The 17,982-nt window shown below is 39.7% G+C and overlaps 1 protein-coding gene across 3 annotated transcripts in view; it reads right to left on the bottom strand.

Moving 5' to 3' along the window:
* Positions 1 to 3,392: 3,392 nt before the first annotated feature.
* rcor1 (REST corepressor 1) overlaps positions 3,393 to 17,982 on the bottom strand; it is a 163,835-nt gene continuing 149,245 nt past the window's right edge. Inside the window, exons 8-12 of one of the 3 annotated variants that reach the window (XM_068038962.1) lie at positions 16,426 to 16,623; positions 14,156 to 14,233; positions 8,802 to 8,859; positions 8,459 to 8,688; positions 3,393 to 5,679 (exon numbers count right to left, since the gene is read on the bottom strand). In XM_068038962.1, coding sequence (XP_067895063.1) covers positions 5,638 to 5,679; positions 8,459 to 8,688; positions 8,802 to 8,859; positions 14,156 to 14,233; positions 16,426 to 16,623 — 606 coding nt within the window. In that variant the 3' untranslated portion in view covers positions 3,393 to 5,637. Of the gene's footprint in view, positions 5,680 to 8,458; positions 8,689 to 8,801; positions 8,860 to 14,155; positions 14,234 to 16,425; positions 16,627 to 17,982 lie in introns of all 3 variants that reach the window. The other 2 variants (XM_068038964.1, XM_068038963.1) reach the window with 2 other exon arrangements.

Genomic DNA, 17,982 nt, shown 5'->3' with positions numbered 1-17,982 from the left:
TTGCAGGCAGGGCGTTCCACGCCCCTACTACTCTCTGCGTAAAGAAACTACCTCTGACATCTGTCCTATATCTTTCACCCCTCAACTTAAAGCTATGTCCCATTAAACAACAGTCCAATCCTACAAACAATGTGCACTTAAAAGAAGCAATTCATATAGTTTCAACATTTGATGTGCAAAACAAATAGGAATATACAAATAGTTAAAACATGATTTTGGAATGAGGGGCTTAACACTGGATCCCTCAAGGAACTGAAGCACATTCAGAGCTGAATGGATTTTTACAAAATATCCTTACTGTCATGCTAGACCCCCACCTGCCAAGAGTGAGGCATATTAGTTTTGTCATATGAACATTGATTTGAAAACTGTTGAAGTGAAGAAAGGACTTGTTGAAAAAATCACCAAGCCCCTGGCTGAAAAGATATTTGCATGTTAACAGGCAGTGCTTGTGGAGACAAAGGGGTTACTTCCCTTATCCAATTTAACCCACAATGGACTTTGAGCAGACATTGAAGGGGAGGGAGCTCAAATTTCAGGATGACTGCTGGGATAGCTGAATCTACAAACAGACATGGTCAGACCAGTTGGTCATGTGACTAGCCTGCTTGGCAACCGGGTTTTTCTGAATTGTACAAACAGTTTGAACTGAGAGTCTGTTTGCTCCTGGACTGAAAAGGCCTCTTCTGGCTGGCTTGCCACAGCCTCTCCTGCCTGCTCCCATCTCTTTCTCACAGAACTCCAAATCCACTGAAGACACATGAACCTCAAGAGAGAAAAATCTCCTACAACGAACAAGGTTTAAGAAGAATACTAGGCCCCAACGAATCCTCTTCAGAGATTGTCTCAAAAGTTTTCCACTTTATTTCTTCTGCTCTGTTCTGTCTCTATCTGCATGTGTGTATCACAAAAGTATGCTAGCGTGGACGCGTGTATCCGTAGGCATTAACCAAATTAGAGTTTAAATTTAAGTTTAATAAATGTCAACCTTTCTTCTTTAAACCTAAGAAAACCAATTTGTGCTGGTTTCTTAGCCTTATAATTGGAAAGCAGTGAACAAGGATTCACTAAGGGGGAGCTAAAAACATGGAGTGTAAAAAAATTGAAACCCTGTTATGGTAAGACCAGGCTGAACCCTAGACACCTTTCTCACCTGGTCGTAACGGGCGGCACAGTGATTAGCACCGCAGCCTCACAGCTCCAGTGACCCGGGTTCAATTCTGGGTACTGCCTGTGTGGAGTTTGCAAGTTCTCCCTGTGTCTGCGTGGCTTTTCGCCGGGTACTCCGGTTTCCTCTCACCACCAAAAGACTTGCAGGTTGATAGGTAAATTGGCCATTATAAATTGCCCCTAGTATAGGTAGGTGGTAGGGGTATATAGGGACAGGTGGGGATGTGGTAGGAATATGGGATTACTGTAGGATTAGTATAAAATGGGTGGTTGATGGTCGGCACAGACTCAGTGGGCCGAAGGGCCTGTTTCAGTGCTGTATCTCTAAATAAGTAAAAAATAAAAATGTAGTCTGGGTTTAAGCACAGATCTGCTACTTGAGAGTCCCTGCCTACAAACAAGTAGCACAGATCAGAATACAGATAGGCCAAATAACTTTTAGTCCTTACTTTCTTGTGCAGATTCTTAAATATCTACCTCCAACATAAAACCCAGGTCTTCGGGGGTGGGGGCTATTGTTCCAGAGCAGATGCTCTTGGGAAGTCTAAAATAATGAATGAAATCATTACAGATATAATATTAAACAAAAACTGTAAGCAGAAGACAACAATTTTTCAGGAACGAGTCGGCCATTTAGGACATCAAGCCTATTTCATCATTCAATTAGGTAATCTCAACACCTCTTTGTTCCATGTACCTTGATAATCTTATCCAACAAAAATCCATTAGTCTCAGTCTTGAAATTTTCAATTGACCCAGCAACCATAGCATTGATGCTGGGGGTGGAGTGAAAGAAAAGAGTTCTACACTTCCACTACCCTTTTGCGTTGAAAAAAGCTTCCTGACTTCACTCTAAACTGTCCTAACTCTGATTTTATTATACAAGACAACTTTGTGCAACCTGCCCTTAATTTAACCCTTAAGCTCTGGTTTCAGTCTGGTGAAACTGCCTTGTACCCGCAAGACCAGTATACTTTCTAAGGAGTTGTGCCCAACACTGAACACACTGCTCACTCCACATGGATTCTGGCCAGAAGGATATCTGTAGAGAAGCAATAATTATTCACATTTGTATTGCAGCCTCTTCAAAATATAGGCCAACATTCTATTCTCTTTATTGATTATGTTTTGTACCTGTGCAAGTTTTGAGATTTGTGTCCGTGGACACTTAAATCCATTGTACTTCAACAGCTTCCGAGTCGCTTACCGTTAAGAAAATATTCCAATTTGTCTTTCTCAGATCAAATTGGATGATCTTGCACTTCTCTACATTGAATTCCATCTGTCATAGTTTGGCTCTCAATCTGTTTAAATCTGCCTATTCCATTGTGACTTCTTGCTCCAATCTATAGTGCTATCTGCAATTCTGGATTATACAACTCTCTCAACCAAGTCATTTATATATGATGAAAAACTAAGGTCCCAGTACAGATCCCTGGGAAATACCATCTATCCATCCTGTCAATTAAAGAACATTCACTTTATCCCTACCTCCCAACAACTTGTATTTATATAGTGCCTTTAACATAATAAAAATTCCCCAAGCACTTGACATGCATGGTAAAAAGCAAAATTTGACACCGAGCCACATAAGGAGATATAACCAATTACCAACTCATTTCACAAGATTACTTCCAAGTCTGGGCATTCACATTTTTGTTAATAAGCTTGTGCATTCTTGGCAGTCCATATAGACAACAATGTGCAAACGCTCTCCTAACCACCATTATTGACTTCCTTAAAAAATTCAACTAAATTAGTCAGACATGACCTACTCATCACAAATTCATGTTCTCTTTGATCAACTGATACTTGCTCAAATGCTTAGTCACATTGTCTCTGATGAAGAACTTCTAAAAACACATTTCATTTGTATCTGGAGAAGGGAAATCAAAATAGCCTTGGGCTTCTTCATTTCAGATTAGAAACTATTTGGAACTTCAGTTATCAGGATGGATTAGGATATTAGAGTTAGTGCACTTGATCACTGTTCTTTCCACTCAGAATTGCTCAGATTATTTGAGATCTATTGAAATCAAATTTCTAAATTTGAAAGATTAATCCAAATCTTCCTGCTACTGTATTCTTACCATGACATTATTCCCACGTTTTCACTGAACGAACTGAAGTTTGTGTGTTCAGTTAACTTTTCAGACCTTTAAAAGAATTTTTTTTTTGCACGCAATTGTGAAGATACAATAAATCTGGTCATGCTGAGAAACTTTGTTTCAAACAATGGTTTATTTATCGGTAATCATTCTTTTCACGTTACTTTAGTTGGTTATCAAGTCAGAAAGAAGATAATCTAGAAAGAGTAAAAACAACCATTGTAAGCTTGCTTAAAATTAAACAGCCATTTGGGTTTCAAATTTAAAGGTGAAACAAATGACAGAACTTCTAAAAATACAACGCTGTGCCTTCTGAGATGACCATTTGTTCCTCAAACTTCTCACAGCACACAAGGTACTTTATCGCTACAATCTGCCCACATTACGCAATGAATTTTTTCAAAGCATTTGAACAATTGCTTTCACTTTAGTTAATGCATTAGTGCATGCTGTGTCTTGGAAACTTACGTATTTTCATAACATGCAATGCAGGATTTTGTTTTGTCTAATGTTTGCAACACAGCAATTGTCCAAGCACCTACTGTGTATACTTTATTCAATGATGCAATTTGTTTTTTTTTTACGCCAAGCAGGTATTTCAAGCAAATTAAAATGTAGATTTTTGAACTGATTTTCCACTTGAGATCAAATGTTTCATAATTCTTTCCCCTCCCAGCCAATAAAACATGATTACTAGGCTACTAGATATTTACGGTTATGACTTCTATTACTGTTCCAATCTTCACAAGCACAGTCATGTTAGTAGCATACTAGCATTTTTACAAGTCTAGCCTTCAAAATAGACTGACTTAAGCAATTTTGATCTACTGATTCAAATTACCTCTCCATTCTGAAAATTATTTTGCAAAGTTGCTTTGCTGTAGTAAAACTTGTGTGCATATTGAGAAGTTAGAAGTACAATTTTATACAAGTGGCATTTACATTTTTCTTTGTTCCTTTTCTGCTCAATGATTTACACCCTCCCACTCTTTCTGAACACAAAGATGCAATGTTGAAATAATAAATTTCTTAAAAATTTAAGGTTAGCAAGAACCCTGCACAATATTCAAAGCAGTATTGTAATATTACCATTTCTCAATGTGGAACCATGGTATATAATGCTCAAAACCTTAGAAATAGTCACAATTATTTCTCAGTTAAAATTAGCAGTAACAGGCAATAAAATATAAATCTGCAATATAAACACACTGACTTTTTAAAAAAAGAATGTCATCCTATTGAGCACATCAAGAGGCTATATAAAAAACATGCTCAATTTATTGCAAACTAAATCCTTATATATTTTTTTGAAATTCTGACAAACATCACTACATATATCAGCAGCAACCCATAAAGCAAATTTAACAAACTTAATTTAAAAAAATTCTAAATGCTGAGATATTGCTCCCAGAAAGGACTAATAAGGGTTTGCATTTCAGGTAAATATTAATATAGAAATTGTAAACACCCATTCTTACACAGAAACATGCATAGACTCAAATGACTTTAATGAACCCAATGGGTCTGTAGCACATTGTGCTTAACCCACACCATGCTAAATAAGCAGGAACCTCATATGGTTAGCACAACAGATTCTCCAATGCGTTTGACAATTTAGCTGTGCCACCTTTCAGTACCTGAATATGATCAGTTTCAATCCAGTAACTGCAATATTCAAGTAAAAAGTCTCTCCATACTTGATGTGGAAAAACTACTCTAAAATACTGTACAGCAAAAAAAAAGATGCAACTTAAATAAAAACAGATCAATTTTTCTTTTCATGAATATGCTAATAAAAGGCCCTATTTTACCTTCAAGTTTCCTCAGACTGGGAGGTATGTTTAAAGTCTACAATACATAGTCCAAACTACAGTTTTAAGTACCCAATAATTTAGAGACAGTTCAGACGTCCATTTCCTGTATGCCAGTTAATAAGCTATACAATCATGGCATTCACATTAAATCATAAAACATCTGTGAGGAAAGTAATCCGATGGCAGTCACAGTTCCAAAAATATACAAATTATTAATGCCCTGTGGACATTAGTCATGAACTGGTTACGTGAAGACAATAGACATTCACATGCATTTTTGTGAATTCCTTTTTTTTTTAAAAAAAGGAGAATGTCAAATTAAAGGTATTTCTATGATTTCCATGAAGCGAGGAAGCTGTCCTAGTGGCAGAGGCAGGGTAAGGCAGAAGTGTCCATTTGTGAACATAGTAGCTTTTTTGGTGTTAAGCTAGAAGCTGGTCCTGGTGAGTTTGTGGAGGTGGTTGGTTGAAGTTTGGCATCATTGGATGACCTGGACTAAACAGTAGTCAACATAGCATGTTCAGATCATCTACTGTGCATCACTCTCACGATGCAGAATGATATCTTACATCAAGCACAGAAGGAGCCTGAAAAATATTGTTTTAAAAGAAAAGGTTACATGTGCAGAATTTCAGAAATAATTACACAAATTTTAAGAACTTTATAAAAAGCTTGTTAGCTTAGCTGCAGCAGAAACCAGATAACAGAGTCAATGTTTCAATTTTATGACCCTTCGTCAGAATAGATGTTTTCCTGTTCTGGCGAAAGGTCATTGAACTGGAATGTTTCTCCCTCCACAGATGCTGCCAGACCTCCTGAGTATTTCCAGCATTTTCTGCTTTTATTTTAGACTTTATGTCGAGCAGGGGCATCACAGCCATACCTGACCTGCCCTTACCTGACATCCACACATTGTGTTGCAATTACAGTGCACAAAAGCAAAACAATACAGATGCTGGAAATACTAATCAGGTCACGCAGGTCACGTCATCTGTGGACGAGAGAAACAGTGAACATTTCTGGTCGATGATCTTACATCAGAACTGGAAAAAGTCAGATGTAACAGTTTTTAAGCAAGCAGAGAGGCAGGGAACGTGAGAGGAAAGAACAAAAGGGAAGGTTTGTGCAAAAGGGGACGGAAATTGGAGAGGTAAACAAACAAAACAGGGTCCCGAGGAGCTGTAAACGGCAAGAGCACTACCATTACCAGCACCTGCGTGAAAAATTGAGAGCTGTTGTATATGATCTAAAATTGCTGAATTCAATCCTGAGTCTGAAGGTTGTAAAATGCCAAACTGAAAGATTAGGCGATATTCCTAGAGCCATTGAGTTTAACTGGAACAGTGTAGGAGGTTGAGGACTGAGAGGACAGTGGTATTAGGATGGAGACTTAAAATGACAAGCAACCAGAAGTTCAGGGCCACGCTTGCAGACTGAATGGATGTGTTCAGCAAAGTGATCACCCAATCTGCATTTGGTCTCCCCAGTGTAGTGGATATCTCATTGTCAGCAGCAAATACAGTATACTAAGTTGAAAGTAGTACAAGTAAATGGAGTATTGCTGAAAAGAGAGATATTTTGTCAGAGCTTTTCGTCTTGCACTCATCAGGACAATTCACAAGAATACCAATGTAAGGGAAAGCAACAAATTTATACTGTATGAGAAGAGTGTGCTGACTGGACTCCGATTGGTAGAGGCATTGCCATGGAGAATGCAGCAGTTTATGGTGACTGACAGTTAACGGCCAAGCTTTGTTTGAAATTTAAACCAAGCAGCTTGACTGTGATTGGTCAAGACACTGCCCTGAGGAATGGACCAGCGAATGGCTGTCACTTATTTTGTTTAGCTGAAACAGACGCAATGTGTGTACATGTTCTTTCCGTCTGCAACGAACAGGCCCCTATATATTAATATATGCAGCTTCTAGCACACGCAAATGTGCCATACTGTGAGCCCGACTGACAATCTTAAATTGGTTGTCAGCATAATTTTTAGCATACTGAGGATTATTTGTTACTTTCCCTTGCATTGGTATTCTTGCGAATTGTCCTGACGAGTGCAAGACGAAAAGCTTTAACAAAATGTCTGTTTTCAGCAATACTCAAGTTCTGTACTACCAAATAACTATTAACAAGTAAACTGTTGTTTCATTTGGAAGGATTTACTTGTAATGGTTCTGCTGTTGCCATTTACAGCTCCTCTAAACCCACCTCTGTCTTTTACTTGTCCCATTACTACCCCCTTTTGCTTTGAACCATCATCCCTTTTGTCATTTAATCACTTCTGCCTTCCACCCAATCACAAACTATGCCTTTTGTTCTTCCCTCCCTTTCCTCGACAGTTGCTTAAAAACTGTTACAGCTGTAACTTTTCCCAGTTCTAATGAAAGGTTATCAACTTGAAATGTTAACTGTTTCTCTATCCACAGGTGCTGCCTGACTGCTGAGTATTTCCAGCATTTTCTGTAATTATATAGCTCGATGCACATTTAACCTTTGCTAATTTTCACCTTAAACATATAGCAGCAAAATATACACTAAATTTGATAAATTCCAACTGCACATTATAATTCATTATCGTATATCAATCTTATACAGCCAATGATGTGCAAGCTTTGCCTGTGATTAAACTTGCAGACAACAATACCCATCATTCCTTTCACAGCTAATATACTTAGCCTTTGAGTCCAACCTCAATAAGTGGCCTTATTTTTAGGCTTGATTTACATGTACATTCTTCTATTCTCCTAGAGTCTACAGAGGTGCACCTATTGTACTAGGTACCAATTATTACACATTAATAACATTTTCAGTAAAATTTGAAAAACATTTCACAACTGACTAATCACATTTTTTTCCCTTAAACCAACTGAATTTTTTTTTTAAATCCTTGTGCTCCAAGCAGAAAAATAACCTGTTATTCTTCACAGCATGCTTGCTTTTTAAAGTATTTATGCTACAATAGGGATACCTGTAGGGTTAGTATTAGGGTTAGTGTGTTAGGGTGGTTGTTGGTCGGCACAGACTCGGTGGGCCGAAGGGCCTGTTTCAGTGCTGTATCTCTAAATAAATAAATAAACTAGATGTGTAGCTCAACTGTAAGTGCTACAGGCAATAATTTAGCTAACCTGCTAAATGCTATTTGTACAATTAACTGTTTTATAGCATTTACACAAAGACAGAACAACGAATCAAAATTTCCTGCACTAGCACCTAAATGTCAATTGGCACAGAGTATTCCATCTTTAGGAGCTGCACACAACATCCTTGCCAAACAGGTTTTCCAGTGTCCAAAAAGCAATAGAATCAGGTTACTTTAAATTCAAGTTTAATAAACAATGCTTAAGGCAAAGGATGGAGGGTTACCTCTTCCTCCTCTTCAGAAAGTTTAGTAGTAATATCTGGAGAGTTTTGGGGTTTGTCAGTCATGTTTTCATTTGCTTCTCCGCTGCCATGTTCTGCTTCCCATTCCTGTAGAACTTCTTCAAGATTGAAACGACGACGATAGTTCACAAAGAAGTTTTTCACTTGTACTACTGTCTTATTGCCAATTACATCTGAAATAGCTTGAAAATCCCGGCCATATTTTCTTATTGCTGTGGGGAAATAAAAATTCTACTGATCAACAAAAACATTATTGCATTTTAACTAACATTCTTACATTTTTATTTCAAACTGAAATGTAAACACAAGTGGAATAATTACTCACCCTGCACAGCTAGTAGTTGCTCTTCAGTTGTCCACCGAGCGTTAACTTTCTGATTTGTCTAAACAACAAACTTGCATTTAGTGTCCCAAAGTGCTCCACAACCAATTATTTACTTTTGAAGGATAGTCACTATTATTTTGTTAGCAAATGTGGCAGAATAGTTTAAGTGCAGTAAGGTGCCACAAACAGCAAACAAGATAAATGACCAGTTAATATATTTTGGCAATGATGGTTGAGGCATGAATGTTGGCATTCATTACAAGATTTTTCTCATATTCAACTATTATATATCAAGGTTGACAGGGCCTTGTTTTAATAGCTCATCTAATACCAGGGAGGCAGTGGCGTAGTGGTAACGTCTAGTCCAGACACTAGACCAGCAACCCAGTGCCTCAGGCTAATGCTCTGGGGACATGGGTTCGAATCCCACCAGGGCAGATGATGGAATTTGAATTCAATTAATAAATCTGTAATTAAAAAGCTAGTCTAGTGGTGATCATGAAACCATTGTCAATTGTTGTAAAAACCCATCTGGTTCACTATAGGGAAGGAAATCTGCTGTCCTTACCTGGTCTGGCCTACATATGACTCCAGACCCAAGCAATGTGGTTGACTCTTAAATGCCCTCTGAATTGGCCTAGCAAGCCACTCTGTTGTATCAAACCACTACAAAGTCTAAGAGAAGTAATGAAACCGAACAGACCACCCAGCATCAACCTAGGCACTGGAAACGACAACAGCAAACCCAGTCCTGTCGACCCTGCAAAGTCGCCTTCCTAACATCTGGGGGCTTGTGCCAAAATTGGCAAAGCTGTCCAACAGATTAGTTAAGCAACAGCCTGACACAGTCATACTCACCAAATCATACCTTGCAGACAATGTCCCAGTCACCACCACCACCATCCCTGGATATGTCCTGTCCCATCAGAGGGGACGGCACAATGGTATACAGTCAGGAGGGAGTTGCCCTGGGAGTCCTCAGCAGTGACTCCGGACCTCACGAAATCTCATGGCATCAGGTCAAATATCACGCAAGGAAACCTCCTGCTTATTACCACCTACTGCACCCCCCCTTGGCTAATGAATCAGTGCTTCTTCATGAATTCCAATTGGAAGGAGGATAGCAAGGGCACAAAATGTACTCTGGGTGGGGGACTTCAATGTCCAGCACCAAGAGTGGCTCAGTAGCACCACGACTGTTCGAGCTGGCCGAGTCCTAAAGAACATAGCTGCTAGACTGGGTCTGCGGCAGGTGGTGAGGAAACCAAGAGGGAAAAACATACTTGACCGCATCCTCACCAATCTACCTGTTGCAGATGCATCTGTCCATGACAGTATCGGTAGGAGTGACCACCACACAGTCTTTGTGGAGACAAAGTCCTGTCTTCACACTGAGATGGTACGCACTATTGTGTTGTGCAGCATTACCATCGTGCTAAATGGGACAGATTTCGAATAGATATAGCAACTCAAAACTGGACCTCCATAAGGTGCTGTGGGCCATCAGCAGCAGAATTGTATTCAACCACAATTGGTAACCACATGGCCCAGCATATCCCCCACTCTACCATTACCATCAAGCCAGAGGACCAACTCTGGTTCAATGAAGAGTGCAGGAGGGCATGCCAGGAGCAGCATCAGGCATACCTAAAAATGAGGTGTCAGCCTGGTGAAGCCACAACACAGAACTACTTGCATGTCAAACAGCAGAAGCAGCATGCGATAGACAGGGCTAAGCGATCCCACAACCAACAGATCAGATCTAAGCTCTGCAGTCCTGCCACATCCAGTCGTGAACTGTGGTGGTCAATTAAACAAATGAAAGGAGGGGGCGACTCCACAAACATCCCCATCCTCTACAATGGGGGAGCCCAGCACATCAGTGCAAAAGACCAGGCTGAAGCATTTGCATCCATCTTCAGCCAGAAGTGCCGCGTGGATGATCCATCTCAGCTTCCTCCTGAAGTCCCCAGCATCACAGATGCTAGACTTCAGCCAATCCGATTCACTCCACGTGATATCAAGAAATGGTAGAAGGTATTGGATACTGCAAAGGCTATCCGGGCAACAGTACTAAAGATGTGCTCCAGAACCTGCCGCACCGCTAGCCAAGCTGTTCCAGTACAGCTACAACACTGGCATCTACCCGGCAATGTGGAAAATAGCCCAGGTATGTCCTGTACACAAAAAGCAGGACAAATCCAACCAGGCCAATTACCGCCCCATCAGTCTACTCCTGATCAGCAAAGTGATGGAAGGTGTCATCGAGAGTGCTATCAAGCGGCATATGCTCAGCAATGATCTACAGTTTGGGCTCAGCTCCTGATCTCATTACAGTCTTGATCCAAACATGGACAAAAGAGCTGAATTCAAAAGATGAGGCGAGTGTGACTGCCCTTGACACCAAGGCAGCATTTTAACTGGGTATGGCATCAAGGAGCCCTAGCAAAACTAGTGTCAATGGAAATCAGTGGGAAAACTGGTTGGAGTCATACCTAGCACAAAGAAAGATGGTCGTGGTTATTGGAGGTGAATCATTTTAGTCCCAGGACATTACTGCAGGAGTTCCTCAGGTTAGTGTCCCAGGCCCAACCATCTTCAGCTGCTTTATCAATGGCCGTCCCTCCATCATAAGGTCAGAAGTTGGGATGTTCGTTGATGATTGCACAATGTCCAGCACCATTCGCGACTCCTCAGATACCGAAGCAGCCCGTGTCCATATGCAGCAAGACCTGGACAACATCCAGGCTTGGGCTGATAAGTGGCAAGTAATATTCATGCCACACGTGCCAGGCTATGACCATCTCAAACAAGAGAGAATCTAACCGTCTCTCCTTGACTTTCAACAGCATTACCATCGCTGAATTCTCCATCAACATCCTCCTAGGGGTCACCATTGACCAGAAATTGAACTGGACCAGCCGCATAAATGCTATGGCTACAAGAGCAGGTCAGAGGCTGGGAATTGTGCTGCGAGTAACACCTCCTCACTCCCCAAAGCCTGTCCACTATCTACAAGGCACAAGTCAGGAGTGTGATGCAATACTCTCCACTTGCCTGGATAAGTGCAGCTCCAATAACACTCCAGAAGCTTGACACCATCCAGTACAAAGCAGCCGCTTGACTGGCACTCCATTTACCACCTCCACCACAGATGCACTGTTGCAGCAGTGTGTACCATCTACAAGATGCAGTGCAGCAACTCACCAAAGTTCCTTCGAAAGCACCTTTCAAACACGCGACCTCTACCACCTAGAAGGACAAGGGCAGCAGATGTATGGGAACACCACCACCTGCAAGTTCCCCTCCAAGCCACACACCATCCTATCTTGGAACTATATTGCCTTTCCTTCACTGTCGCTGGGTCAAGATCCTGGAACTCCCTTCCTAACAGCACTGTGGGTGTACCTACACCCCCAAAACTGCAGAGGTTCAAGAAGGCAGCTCACTACCTTCTCAAGGGATGATACATTAATCAAGGCTTTTTCAAAATAAACTAATTACCTAGTAGGGCCCTCTAATTTCTTAAAATATGAATTTCCCACACCAGTCTAACCTAAACTTGAGAGATCGAAAAAAAATAAGAACATGCAGATGAAAGTGTCACTAAGTTTCAGGCTGGTGCCACATATTCTCCACTACCTGTACACTTTGTAAAACTCCTGGATTTCTATCATTGTGACAGCTTATTTTGACCTGGAGCTAATCTAAATGAACTAACTTCTTGATATTAACTCTCCCCCTCCTAAACTATTTCCTATGGGATGTTATCTATCTTGACTTCCATAAGGCATTCAGTAAGGCTCCACACGAGATTAGCAGCAAAAATAAAAGCACACAAAATTGGAGATGGCCTTTTGACTTGGGTTGGAAATTGACTGGGAGGGAGGAGACAGAGTGAGAAGAAAGGGTACATAATCTGATTGGTGGAATGGAATAAGTGGTGCTCCCTCGAGATCTTCTCTGGGGCCTCAGCTTTTCACCATATTTAATAACAACTTGGAAGAAGGATTATAGAGTTGTCTATCCAAATTTGCAGATGGCACTAAGGTAGGATGAGCAACGAGTAATAAGTTTCAAAATGACAGAGATTAAGTGAGGGGGCAAAGCTATAGCAAATAAAGTTCAATGTGGGCAAGTGTGAGAACATCCATTTTGGACTCAAGAATAACTCAGTATTTTCTAAATGGTGAAAAACTAGGAACTGTAGAGTAGCAAAGAGGTACGGGAGTCCAGGTATGCAAATCATTAATAGTTTATAAATGATACAAAAAGTAATCAAATAGGCTAAAGCAGGTTGGCCTTAACCTCAAGGTGGCTGGAATTGCAAGGGGAGGACGTTATGATTCAGTTGCAATAGAACCTTGATCAGATCCTTTCTGAAAAACTGCACTCCCCAGTTTTGGGTACTGCACCTTCGGAGCAGCACAGATTCAGTACAATAATACCAGGCTTAGAGGATTAAATTATGTGGACAAGTTGCATAAACCTGGCTTGTATTCTCCCCTATACAGAAGATTGAGGAGGTGATCTAATCAAGTCATTCAAAATGTTAAAAGGATTCAACAGGGTAGATACAGAGAAACAACTTCTTCTGCTGGGGAATCAAGAACGAGATACATAATTCTTAATTAAGAGCTCAGCCATTAAGGAGAAAATGCAGGAAGCACTTTCACAAAAAGGGTAGCTGAAATGTATGCTTTGGTGCTATTCTAAGTTTAAGCTGCTATACAAGTGCAAGTTGTTGTTACAGTTCAATAATTCTGAGACATAAAACTAAAATGAACAGTTTCCCAAATTTAAAAAATACAAACTTTCACAGTCAAAGAGGTGGGCTCCTCTATTGTAGACTTGCCCTGAGCATGGTTTCCTTGCGGATGAATGCATTATCCTATGAAGTGCACATCTGTTATTATTAGCAATTATGGCAAAGCAACTTTAGGGGGATTGCCTTACAATATACTGTTCACCAGTGATCATCATATAGGGACAGATAAAGGCCAAGATTGGCCTAAGTACCACTGGCAGAACTGGCTTATCTGAAGTTGTCATTTAAAACAAAAATCATTAATTCGAAACTTTGTCCCAATGTTCGGTGACAAGAGGAAAATAATCTGTAACAGGATAATATCAACAGAAACAATGGCACAAGTCATGTGGCTTTATGCAATAAATCATATTTGGTACTGTCTATCTGCATGCTAAAAAAGTGCCATGAAGCTAGCCCAAACAAGGTGCATGGATCATGTGGACTGAAGAATGGATTTTACTGTAATTTCAAATTCAGTGCATTGGGCAGGCACAGACACCGCTTCCCCCCCCGATTTTATTTAACAAGGTGAATAGCTCCTTACCTCAGGTGGCTTGAATTCCTCTATCCCACCGTCTAATTTTTGTTTGAGAGCACCATTTATCTGTTTCACATTTTGGATCTAGAATATCAGATTTTAATGACCCAATAAACATAAAGTCACTGACAAAACTGTCAAAACAGACTAAGATGTTTTTATATATTTCAAACCCTGGCACACAGTTTATTCGCCCATTAGCAGTACAGGAGACTAGACAAAGCATGACCATTTTCTCCCCTCCTTATTGTCCAAAGCCACCAACTCCTTGCTGGGGTACATTTCCAAGGACACTTTGAACTCTGTAGTGCCTTGCTCAGGTTGTCATTCTTCATGTGTAAGCTTAAACTGGGAGTGACAGCAGGCCATTTGATTTTAGGGGACCTCGTAGCCAAAGGTGACACTGTTGCTCTTGACATCACACAAACACTTTCATCACACAGGGTTTGCTGGATTGTAATCAGTGGTGTCAACAATAGCTATTTTTTTCCTCGATGTAATTCCAGGGCACAGAATATAGCATATATAATTCTCTCCTATTTGAGAGCACAGACATGATGAGCCGAATGGCCTCCTTCTGTGCTGTATCATTCTATGAGCTCAGCGCAAACTGCAGATCAAACCAGACAGCTTCATGAGCTGAAGTAGTTTCAGGATTCTTGACCACTTTTCTACCGAACAGATTTATGAAAAAGTGTTACTCTAAATGTATTTTAAAAGAAAGGTTTAAAATGTCATGTAATTAGGATGTTCATGAACTCGCCTTATTATTTAATATGAGGAAATAAGCAATTTTGTGGTATGTTTCCGTAATTGGTGAATACCTCACATCCACTGTGTAGTAAGATTTTTGGTCTCCTTGTGATTCAACATTCAAGAATTGAACAGAAGGTCAGACTCCTAAAAGCACTGTAGCCTTTGCAACAGAAGCTGCAGTCAAATCAGAAAAGTTCCAGAAAAGACATGCTCATAAAGCCAATATTCAGAACAGTCTGTTTAAGTCAAACAAAGTGATCCACTGAAGCAGGGTAATATGGTGTGTACATTATTTTCATGTTACACGAACATGCATTGACTGAATCAAATGAACCTGATCAAAACCATTGTTCTGTATATTCACCTAACCTTGAAATAAAGTAATGTAATGATTCAACACAAATCTCGCCTCAGGTGACTGAAGAAATATATGTCAAAGATATTGATATTCCAGGTCACCATGGGCGGGTTGGGGGGTGGGGGGGGGGGATGCAATTCCACTGTTATTTGGGTTTCGCATTTTACAATTGTAAATACAGAGAATTCAGAGTCAAAGGCCATAAAGATGCTCAGACTGCTCAAGGAAGTGACTGACACCTCTAAACAGAGACTGATGTTTGGTATGTTCTGCCCTGTCCAGGATTTCTGTTTATTTGCAAATCAGCTTTCCCATGTACGACTACACTGCAGGATGGGCAAGAAAACTCTGCTGTTAAATATTCCTGCTATTTAATTCATGAAATGTAATTGCAGTTTCACAACATCCCAATTGAAACGTGCAGGAAAGCATGTTGTGTGGAAGCAATTTTTTAAAATAATGTAATGAAAAGACAATAAAGTCACATGCATTCTGCAGCAGAAACTATTTCTTGCAGGAACAAATCAGAAAATATCAGCATAAATCTATTTTTGAAAAATGATTCATGCATGGAGCCAGCTCAGCATTTAATATGCAGCTCTACCAGATTCATATTTTTTAAATTCACTGACTGCCTTTGAGAAAACAAACTTTTTCATTGTTTATATATTAATTTGTGTCATTCCAACCCTGAAGCAGACAAGGCAAAATAGGAGGGGCTGCACAGAGATTTATTTTAAGGATATCTGCAATTGACATGCAAGCTGAGAGATATTACAAATTAATCAAGTCGAAAATGTTCATAACTATGATCTGACTATTCCTAAATATTCCACCCATTCTCTTCATGCTCGTTTGTTCATTTACAGTTTTACTCTTGTATAGGAAAAGCATAGAAATCCTGAAGTTTCACATAATGTCATGCACAAGTCATATTGCAGGTGTTATGCATGAAGGTCCAGTTTAATAGCCAGAAAAAGGAAAAATCCCAGCTGAAAGGCTAGACATAAGTAATTTTTCCAGCTGCATGTCTAATATTGTAAGCACAATACTATGTTAAGTATAAGGAAAACCAAATAAGTTTTCTTACAAAAGCTTTCAAATAGCTACTAGAAAGGATTTCTGCTGAATGTAACTAAAATGAACAAGCTGCAGAGCTTACTTGATGTTTAAGTGAGACCAACTCCATATCAAGCTGTCTGAGGACTGTGCCGGCAGCACCAGAACTTGTAGACAATGCATCAAGATCCTCTTGAATCAGGAACATCCCTCTTGGAGGCTTCTGACTTATTCTTTGCTTTCCTTGGACCGTTCGTATCTCCTTCTTGGGCAGGACACTTTTCACAGTTTGAGATCCCTGCTGCTAAATAAAAGGGTGCACATTAAAGTCACCAGGCATAGAATCATAGAACCTTACAGCAGAGGAGGAGGCCATTTGTTCTGTCGTTCCTGTGCTGGTTCTTTCAAAGAGCAGTCATGTCTAGTCCCACAGCCCTGTATTTTGTTTGTAGCCCTGTAAGTTCCTCATCCTCAAGTAAATGACCAACTCCTTTTAAAATTATTTATGAAATCAGCTTTTACCACCTTTTCAGGAATAGCATTCCAGATCCCAACAACTCAGTGAAAACATTTCTTCTGATTTCCCCTCTACATTTTTAAAAAATGATTTTGAATCCATGACCTCTAGTTATTGACACACAGAGGAAGTTTTTTCCTTTATCTACTCCATCAAAACCTCTCATCTTAAAAACCTGTGTTAGGTCACCCCTTAAATTTCTCCGTTCCAAGGAATTTAGAGAAAGCAATTTTCCATTACTAATCCATAACATAACAATGTTTCCCCATGAAAATGCACAAATAAAATTAAATCATTCTTTCTAATACATGTTACCATAGGAATTATACATTTTGCTAATGCAATTTTTAGATACCAGCCTCTTTTCCAAGAAGAATGCTCTGCGGATCAACAAGCAGCAGGAGGGGTACAGAATAAGATCATAACTCAACAAATTAAAATCAATTTCAAAACCATTCTAAAAAGATTCAAATCCCTTTGACTAACTTTTTTTTTATTTGACTAACAGCACTGAAGCGTGGAGTTTCCAAGTGCAGGCTATTCCTGGGGAGCCTACACCTAACTCAGTCAACAGGTACAGAGATACACCTCATGGTAGTGGTTCACCATGCAGGAAGTGAATAACTGTTTAAGCATCAACATTCAACTGGAAATTTGCATGGGAAAAGCAAATGATGTTCTGAAATTCAAGAGTTTGGTAAAGTATGTAAAGGGTTCTAAATATGCTGTTTGGAAAACTAAAACAGTCTACTGTGCTTGAAAAATCAACCAAACTCACCTGAATGCTGCCAACTGCCAACCAGATATTATAATTGCACTAGCCACTAAACTAGTATATGGAATTCAATCTTGAATCCCAATTCCCTGTAACCTCCTGAATCTAAATGGGTTTGCTTACAATGTAGGATTAGTTTTAGAAACTTGAACTTCAAACATTAAAGAAATGTAGTTTAAAAAAAAAATCTAAGATCTGTTGACTGAGCACCAGCCCAGAGTACAGCTTGTCTCTTTAAGCATGGTGGCATTTTGCCAGTGAACCCTTTCATGTATTGCTTCAAGACAGGAGATCCACAATACTTTCTCTAACTGCTTACACGCAAGTATCCACAAATCTAGTTAAAATTGTAATTAAAAAAATCACGA

This window comes from Heterodontus francisci, chromosome 9 (assembly GCF_036365525.1).
Source record: "Heterodontus francisci isolate sHetFra1 chromosome 9, sHetFra1.hap1, whole genome shotgun sequence".
NCBI lineage: Eukaryota > Metazoa > Chordata > Chondrichthyes > Heterodontiformes > Heterodontidae > Heterodontus > Heterodontus francisci.
This window is presented reverse-complemented; position numbering and strand designations above follow the sequence as displayed.